Source organism: Impatiens glandulifera, chromosome 5, assembly GCF_907164915.1.
Source record: "Impatiens glandulifera chromosome 5, dImpGla2.1, whole genome shotgun sequence".
In the NCBI taxonomy this organism is placed as follows: Eukaryota; Viridiplantae; Streptophyta; class Magnoliopsida; order Ericales; family Balsaminaceae; genus Impatiens; species Impatiens glandulifera.
Window position 1 is genome coordinate 15,183,913 of NC_061866.1, and position 8,968 is coordinate 15,192,880.

The following is an 8,968-nucleotide window of genomic DNA, read 5'->3' on the forward strand; positions in this document are numbered from 1 at the left end:
TATGAGAATAATTGATCTCGTCCTTTAAAAACGAAATTGAAACTTCTTCTCTTGTTTCAGTTGTTGTCGCTCCCTTTTTGGATGAGGTTTTTATCAGTCCTTAGCTCTGATACCATTAAAAGAGCTAAAGTTGCTATAAAGAATGAATTCAATAAAATCCTAGAGAAGAAATAGTCTGATCTTTTATTGAAACTAAGTATTATGTTAAGATTCATATTTTATAGTAAAGTCCAATGTCGGTAATTGAAATTAGAATGATAAAATATACTTATGACCTATTTTATATTATTACATTTTTATATAAATAGAAGATATAACTTTAATACAACTAAAACATGTTTAATAAATTTCATAACTTTAATATAACTAAGACCTGATTAATAATAAGTTATAAAATCGAAAGATAAAGTAATTTAATAACTTGTATTGAATATAATTAAATAACTTTTCTGAATAAAAGTTTAAAACTCATCCAATCACCATAGCATTCAAATTGAAAAAGAAAAATATACATTTGAAACAAATATTTTACAATAGTTTGACCTCTTTGTTAATAATATTATACTACTCAATTTGTAACATAATAAATACAACAATCCCTCTTTATCTTTTAGATTACAAAAAGTCATGTGTCAATCTTATCTAGTCACTTCCTTAACTATGTGATCTTCAATATCCCATTGATTGAACTCCTAAGTTGAATTATTTAATGTTATTCTCTTCAACTGTTGGAGATTTCAATCATTTCTGGTTTCTTCATTCTTGCCTTAGACATTGATGTTATTTCCAAAACAATAATCGTGATCAAAAGTACCCAAAGAATAAAACCGTAGCCTACTTTCCAGATTGTTCCATCATCTGCGTGATTGATACCTAGGACTATATTTAGATTCCCAAAAATAATGGCTATCCTTCCAACCCAATGATGGAACCAATTCCAGTATTTCCTTGTTTTGCCATACTTTGTTGGTCGTGCAAACCCGCCCACCAGCTGAAAGTGTAAGAAGATAATTAGTAAATACTAGTTTTTACCTATTGGCTTAAGTTATAATAACATTTATTAAAAAAAAACAAAATTTACATTTCAATTCACTCTCTACTAGCATTGAGCATGTCGTTCTTAACTTACAGCACTCTTATAGCATTGATCATGTAGATCTTAACTTAAAACACCGAGAGGAAAGGGAAAACACGAGGAAACTTGCAGATGAAACCGAATTGTAAAGAAGAGGAAGACTTTAATGAAACTAAAGACTTGAAATAATGAAGGATTTGAAGTTTGAACAAGCTTTATAATACTTAGTTTGGCCTTTAGCCTTTTGGAATGACTTTTGATTGGTCATCTTTACCAATCGTTTTACTTTGTGCTTTTGTAATCTTCATCAATTTTTAGCACAAGTTTGGAAATAAAACAATAATCACTCTCCCAATGTATCTTGACAATATTTTTTATTTAGAATAGTACTTTATTGTGGTATAAATAATTTAATTTATTTTTAGAATGGAATTCCATTAGAAGGAGTTTAGACATTCCAATGATATAATTAATATTATTCCTTTTATAATGATAATTTTTTATAATGATAATTTTACATTTTTATTTGATATTGTGTAACAATTATATTGTAACGGGAACATCTAAATATCACGAGTTCAAACGTCTTAGGTTGAGGTAATAATCATGATTATGGGGGTCTTTGACCTTCTTTTTAATAAATTATGGAAACTTTTTTTTTATTATTATTAATGTGCAATATTTCATTTAGAAATGTTGTAATAACACCGTCCAAAATGAGGATACTTTGTTCAAATATTTTGTGGCTCATTACCCGAATCTGGTTATAAATTAATGCAAAAAAAAATTCAGGGATTAGACGGATATACGAACAAATTTGGCGATATATTCAAACCAATGTGCACGAGATCACTCGCACGTGTAGAAGAGTTCCGATCACCCAACAAAACTGGGAAACATGTCAATGTTTGAGTGTTGATTATGTCGAAGTGACAAAATTTACTCAATATAAGTGAGACAGTTAGTTTCACTTTATGTATATTTCTTTAACATTCCGATGTAATTGTTTATTTTCGTTTGAAAAGTCTGAATATGTTGTGGAAAATGTTTGTTTTGCAAAAAAAAAAAAAAAAACAATTATATCATTTCCTACTTTGGGACATTTGTAATGGAAAGACATATAAGTCACTTCTCTAAAACAACATGTATTTTGTAATGAAGAAGTAGAGACGGTTGAACATCTTTTATCTAAGTGAACTAACTCCATTTAGAAAAAGCAACTCAAAATTACCCCCTTTAATAATAAATCAAGTTGTGAGATTTGGCTTTAAGACTATTCTATAAAAGACATTAATCACACTATTTAATTTATTTAATTTGTTTTTGCTTTTCTGGACCATTTGGAACTTCCAAATCATACACATTTTATAATGATATCTTGTGTCCGAAAAAGCTATTTGTGCAATATACAAGGTTCCAGGTTTTATTAAAATTAACTAATTAACAGTTTTTAGGATTAATTTTGTCCCTAAGAAACGAGAAGTCCTAGAATTTTGTTCTACTTAAATGGATACCCTGTCCAATTGCAGATCTAGTCCTTAGGGAGCCTTTGTAATAAATTGGGCCATTTTTGAAGTCAACTCTCTCCAATAGCTAAATGTATACTTTGAATCATATTGTGTCATACTAGTGGTGGATTGACAAACACCAAAGCATTTTATTAACTCTGTAAGGCCATTTGTAACTCACTAGTTCAAAACTCATCATTCCATCAAATTCCATACCTCAAAAGATGAATAGGGGAGAAAACTTCTTTCCTCTTGTCATGAAGATGTTTTATGTTTCTTTATTGATCATTTTCTATGTGATTAGGTCAAAATTTTGTATAATAACCTACAAGGTCCTTTTGACTATCAACAAAGATTGTTACTTATAAGACAAGGAAGGAAGAGGAAGAGGAAGAGGCAGAAGATGAAAGCAAAGATATAAAACAGAAGAAAAGCGAAGAGGAAACTAAGGTTGTTGATCCTCAAACACGTAAAACTGAAGCAACGAAAAGTAGTGACAAACCCCATAAAATTCTGAAGAAGAATACATTTTATCATGTTAGTACGGGTTCATATAGAGGAAGATTAAATAATGACAGCAGAATGCATCATCATCTGCTTCAGTTCAATCTCCCTTCATTAAGAACGATAAAAGAATGGGACGTGGAAGAAGACAATATGGTCAAAAAGACGGATATGGAGACAACATAGGTTAGGATAATTAGATTGTAGTCTTTGTTCATTGTAATCCGTGTTTTATAATGTGATTTAACTGCTACCATTCAAAAAAAAAAATTGGTTCTTTTGTTTGTTATCTTACAATCAAAACTAAGGTTTATATAGTTTTGATTATTGACCCTCTCACTTTTGGGGCTTTTTAATGAAATAATGTTAAACCGTTTTCCAAAAAAAAAAATTTGCTACTTATGACCCCAAAAAACTTGTACCGGTAATTTCATTTCTTAATCTTAGGATAAAGTAATTTGTCAGGCCTTCCACTCCCACTTGTATATGACCAGTTTGCAACTTAGCTCTTCAAATCTAGCTCATGCAAGGGACATGGTGGGAATATTTGCATATTGATCAGCAGTTGGGATATAGGAGACTAAGTTTTCCTTGCTTTCAATTCTCTCTAGTATGAAGTGTATGTCAATCTCTACATGTTTGGTAATATCACGATGATTTCACCATGTTGAGAGAGATTACTTGTTATATCAATGGACTAGAGTTTGATGAGAGTTTCATCGTATTCCCAAATCCTCTATGAGCACTTTTAACCATAGTCCTTCACATATGCTAAGCGTTGAGGCTCTGATTTTACCTCAGCACTACTTCAAGATACCACTCACTACTTGTTTCTTACTTCTCCAAGTAACTAGTTTTCAATATGCAGAAGTTGACTTTATAGCCACTATAGTATCTGCATGATCAACATCAATAAATTTCATTCTTCTATCATCACTTTTACGAAGAATAGATCTTTTCCAAGAGAAACTTGAAAGATTTATAAAAATATATATTGAGTGCCACTTCCATGTGTTCTTTTGTAGAACTCTACATGCCTCATTGTGCCTACTATAAAACAAATATCAAGTCAAGAAAGTAGATTAACTGGCCAATTAGCTTCTCGAGATACCTTTGTCAACATAAGCACCTTTAAGATCAGCTCTTATTTTTATTAGGATCCATGAGAGTATCTGGTTTGCAACATTTCCTCTTAATACAATAATTCCTTCTTTGTTCTTTGCAACTTCCATACCAAAATGCATAGCAAGCTTCCTAGGTCTTTGAGTTCGAAATCTTGAGCCAACTGATTCTTTAACTTCTGGTTCTCATAAGTATCTCGTGTTATTACAAGGTCATTTACATAAACAATTAGTATAGCCTTTTTTGGGACTAGAACTTAGTTCAGTATGAGAAGGTATAGTGTTTGATAGATCAAGTGTGGATTCCCAAAACTGAGATTCTTTTTTATTCTTCCCCGAATTTCAGTCCCTCAGAAGAAGGGTTCATGTTTAAAGAAAATGATATATATCTTATTAGTTAGTGGACAATAACATTTCCTATGAATACACACATAATAGCCCTAGGGTCAAGTTTGGAAATATTTGGTGAGTGGTTGTGGATAAAGACAGAGCAACCAAACAACTTGGAAGGGATGTTAGATGATAGAAACTTGGTTTGAGGAAAGGCTTGGAATAGGGTATTGAAATGAAAGGTGGAAATTTTAGGACTCTTGAAGGTAACCTATTAATTAGTTAAGCTAGTGTTATGATTGCATCTTTCCATAATATTTCTGGTACATGAACAAGAGAAGTCTAATAACTTCAAGAAGATGTATGAATTTTCTTTATACAACCCATTTTGTTGGGATGTATTCAAATAATAACCGGTATGAACTATCCCATGTGTGGAGAGGTAGGACTCGAGATGGGAGTTGAAGAATTCTCTAGTATTATCAGTTTTGAAAATATGGACCGATGTCTTGAAGGGTTTGTACTAACAAATGGAATTTTTTTAATACACTAGCCACCTCAAAATTTTCTTTTAATGACTTAAACCTAACAGGATTCTTTGTTATTTAAGAGCTAAGTTTCATTATAGAATGTACTACACGTCTTTAATGACTTAAAACTCAAGGGACTTTGTGATAGCAATTTTTCGGGAGACATTGATGATAGAAAATTATTACCAATTTTGCATTCTTCCTGGGAAAACTGTTATATCTTGGAGTTCAAACAAATAAGAAATTGCCACGATTTCAATGTGTGATTTGGAATATGTGGTTGAAACATCAATTACGTATCATGACATTTGGCTAAGGAGACAATCAGAGGAACTTCATTTACAACAAAAGATGCTACACATTTTTATTGATATTGAATATCATCAAGCATTCAAGCTCTTGCAATGAATCCGATATTTCATGAACGAAGAAAACATATTGATATAATGTATAACTTCATTAGAAAGCATATTACCAACAATTAGATAGAGCTCAGATATGTGAAGACTGAAGATTAAGTTGTTGATATCTTCATGAAGTCATCAATGAAGTTTTGAGGTTTAGAAATAATGAGATCAAGAATTGGAGTAACAAATAAATTCTAAATTAAGATTGAGTATTGAAATCAATTTAGAATTCCTTTTGATTTTCTTAGATATTTTTATGACTCTGTGCTATCGTGACCTAAATATTCAAAGTATTTGGAGTTTCTAGAATGTTAAAGTGTTTTGAATTCTAAATGTTCATGAGAATAAGCATATTTAAGTATATATATCTTTGTAATCAACATTTTACACAAGTAAAATATATTTTTCTTCACTATATCTTCATCTACATTGTTCTTTCAACATATTTGTTATCAAAATATATCTTAGTAAGAGCATATCCTTGGTTAGTTAGGAGTATATATATATGCTTCAGTCAACTTCTTCTTCAAACATCCTTAAGGCACTCTTGAATTTTGAGTATTAGCAACTAAGTCTTCATCATTTGAGTTAATTTCAAACATTGAGTCTCATTTTCAACGAAACTAAACATCTCAACTCAAGTGAGTTCTTGGCCAATCCCAAAGCAAAAAAGAAAACTATACGTGGGTGGTTTGGTTCGTTAGTTGGTATTTGTGTAACATAATCTAGCAAGAGTTTCACCAATAATCATCATATTGATAACCAAAATGTTAAATAAACAAAAGTGAGTAGTAAAAGAAAAACTAACCTGGACAACACAAAGCACAAGAACAAGCATCCCAATTATTCTATGTTGTGGAAAAATTATGTGTAATGAATCATAAAGAGTGAGTCCAGCAACAACTGTCATCATTCCAACTATAGATGTTGTAATTTGAAACGTGACATGGAGATAATACCATAAGGGATCCTTATGTTTAAAGTATCTGGCCGAAATTGCCCCCATAGGAGCAAGTATACCCCATGCCACAATACCTAATATCCCATGGGTCTTCTTCAAGTCGAAAACAGAGTCCCTCAAAACAGCAATTTTGCCTGATATAATCACATTCCAAGATTGTTATGGAAAATTGAACAAGAAAAGAAACGTCAAATTAAGAATGATAATTACCTGTGGTGAAGTCGAAGAGCACAGTTGTTTTATCATCATGATGAGTCAGAAGGTTGTGTATATCAGGCTGATTAGTTCCATAAGCCAGCAAGATATGTTGACGAGATAGAGTCGAAGAAAAATTCAACTGAAATGCCAAGTACATTGTGTTTTTATCAATAGCAACAGCTACTGGAACTTTAGTTAGTGGAAGATCACCACTATCTGGTATGATAGACTCTGGTTGGAAGCCATTCAAATAGTATTGCTTGATATTTAATTTGTCTTCTAAATCAGCCCAACCCACCATGGCACTTGAATTATACATAAATCCATTTTCTGAGAAACCCATTCCCACCCATCCGGTTTTGTATATAGCAGATATTATAATGTTGACAACATTATCATTGTTTTGAGAGTACTGTCAATGTTATCATCATTCACCATATTATAAAAGGGATTCAAACCAAAACATTGACCATATTATATTGAAATTGAAATTAAAACAACCCAATATAGAAAAAGGAGGATTTGAACCTGAATGACGAATGTGCTCCAAATAGGACTACAGATCATAGGTGGGGAATTAACATTGTATGGGGATGGAAGAATAGTTGAAAGGTCGTTCTTACAACGCCTTGCGCCTAAATCTTCGTTTTCATTTAAACCGGTAGCACTGCGAGCGAAACAAAGTGAAAGGAAAATCATGAACCCTAAATGAGAAATTTTCCATTGCAATGGACACGAAAGATTCATGCTATTATTTAACAAAATGGCAAAGGTTTTTCCTGTTTTTGTGAGAAAGGTTGAATAAGACAAAGAAGGGAAGGTATGCTTCCAAGTACAAAGCGGAAAGCCTCATATTTCTATCTAATATGAAATTGTTTAAAAAAGACGCTTACGTTCAATTTCTTCTTTTTTTTTAATTTGGTTTCAATTTCCTTACTATACATGTGGGGAAATTTGAGCAAATGACCCTAAAAAGAGGCCTAAATGCATTTGGCGAGGGTGACTAATTTAAATAGCGCTGGTGACCCTTTTTTTTTTTTTCTGACGAAAATGCCCTTATTGCGTCACGCATCCTCAGGTTGCGTAACGCAATTTTTTATTTTTTTATTTAAAAAAATTTTAATTATAAAATTTTTTGGACGAAAATGCCCCCGTTGCGTTACGCAATCGCGTCACGCAACCGCGAGACGAAAAAAAAAATTGAAAAAAAAAATTCGGTTGCGTCACGCAACTGAAGTTGCGTTACGCAGGGGTATAATTGTCATTAAAAAAAAGAGGGTCAGCAGCACTATTTAAATTAGTCACCCTCACTTCCCTCAATTCAGCCTATTTTTAGAATGACATGCTCAAATTCCCCATACATGTGTCACCATGTATGCTACTTTTTTATATTTTTATTTTAAATAAACTTTCATGCATTCCAGCACCATTTTGTACGGATAAGATTATTAATTAAATATAATTTAAGTAAAAATAATATTATTTAAATGTTTGAATTTGTTTTAGTTTAGAAAATTAATATGTATTAATTGGGAAGAAAAGTAATTTTTAAAAAAAATCATTAAACATTTATCAAATTACCCATCATTCCTTCTAATTATATAATTATTTGAAAAATAAAAATATTAAAAAATTATTAAACCAATTTGTTATGATCGACCACAACAATAGAAGATGGTTGAATATTGTTGTGCTAATTATCATTTTTAATTCGATTTTAATCATGTTAGAGATTAAAATCTGTTTTTATTCTTCCACAAATCGTCGCAAGCTCTTGACGGTTTCAAATGCGGAAATGCTTGCTAGATTTGAAACGACAGATGGAAGAGTGAAAGGTGCAGTGAGAAAATAACACAAGAATTTTGTGGATGTTCAGAGATAAAACTCTTACGTCACTCATTTTTTTGTTTCTAGAAGGATTCCACTAGAAGACTTTGGTTTGTGTAGCTTCTACACAAACCTAGTTAGAACCCAACATTTAACAACTGCTTGTTCTAAACTCCTAACTAACACGCTATGTTGAACAGACAATGTTCTGTTCAATTTACAATGCTGAATATACTCTCAAATATTACAGTAATATATATCTCTCAACTTAGCGTAAATAAACTTATGAAAGATGAGCTACAGAGAGAGTAAATTGATCGAGAGTTGAAGTTTCTTGTTGTTCAATTTGTTAATTAACTGAATTTCGTAATTGGTTTGTCGTTGTACTTTGATGTTTTTTATATTGAAGCTTAACAACGGTCGACTCTTATTCTTGGATTGTGAATTGACCATAAAAATTCGCAGTACCGAGAATCCAAATATTTAGAGATTCTCCGTTCATAAATA

General features: G+C 31.5%; 1 protein-coding gene across 1 annotated transcript; it reads right to left on the minus strand.

Annotated features, from left to right (window-relative positions):
* Nucleotides 1-695: 695 nt before the first annotated feature.
* On the minus strand, nucleotides 696-7,396 carry LOC124940010 (cytochrome b561 and DOMON domain-containing protein At3g61750-like). The gene is made up of 4 exons (XM_047480486.1): nucleotides 7,163-7,396; nucleotides 6,647-7,046; nucleotides 6,284-6,570; nucleotides 696-991 (listed from the first exon to the last, which is right to left on the minus strand). The coding sequence occupies exons 1-4, from the start codon at nucleotides 7,379-7,381 to the stop codon at nucleotides 722-724; spliced, it is 1,176 nt and encodes a 391-aa protein (XP_047336442.1). The 5' UTR covers nucleotides 7,382-7,396; the 3' UTR covers nucleotides 696-721.
* Nucleotides 7,397-8,968: the final 1,572 nt, after the last annotated feature.

Excerpts from the sequence above, each read along its gene's own strand:
- LOC124940010 (XM_047480486.1), bottom strand. The coding sequence starts at position 7,381 with ATGAATCTTTCGTGTCCATTGCAATGGAAAATTTCTCATTTAGGGTTC. Across the intron at positions 6,571-6,646 it reads GCTCTTCGACTTCACCACAG|GCAAAATTGCTGTTTTGAGG; the intron begins GTAATTATCATT and ends TGATTATATCAG. Across the intron at positions 992-6,283 it reads TTGTGCTTTGTGTTGTCCAG|CTGGTGGGCGGGTTTGCACG; the intron begins GTTAGTTTTTCT and ends TTACACTTTCAG.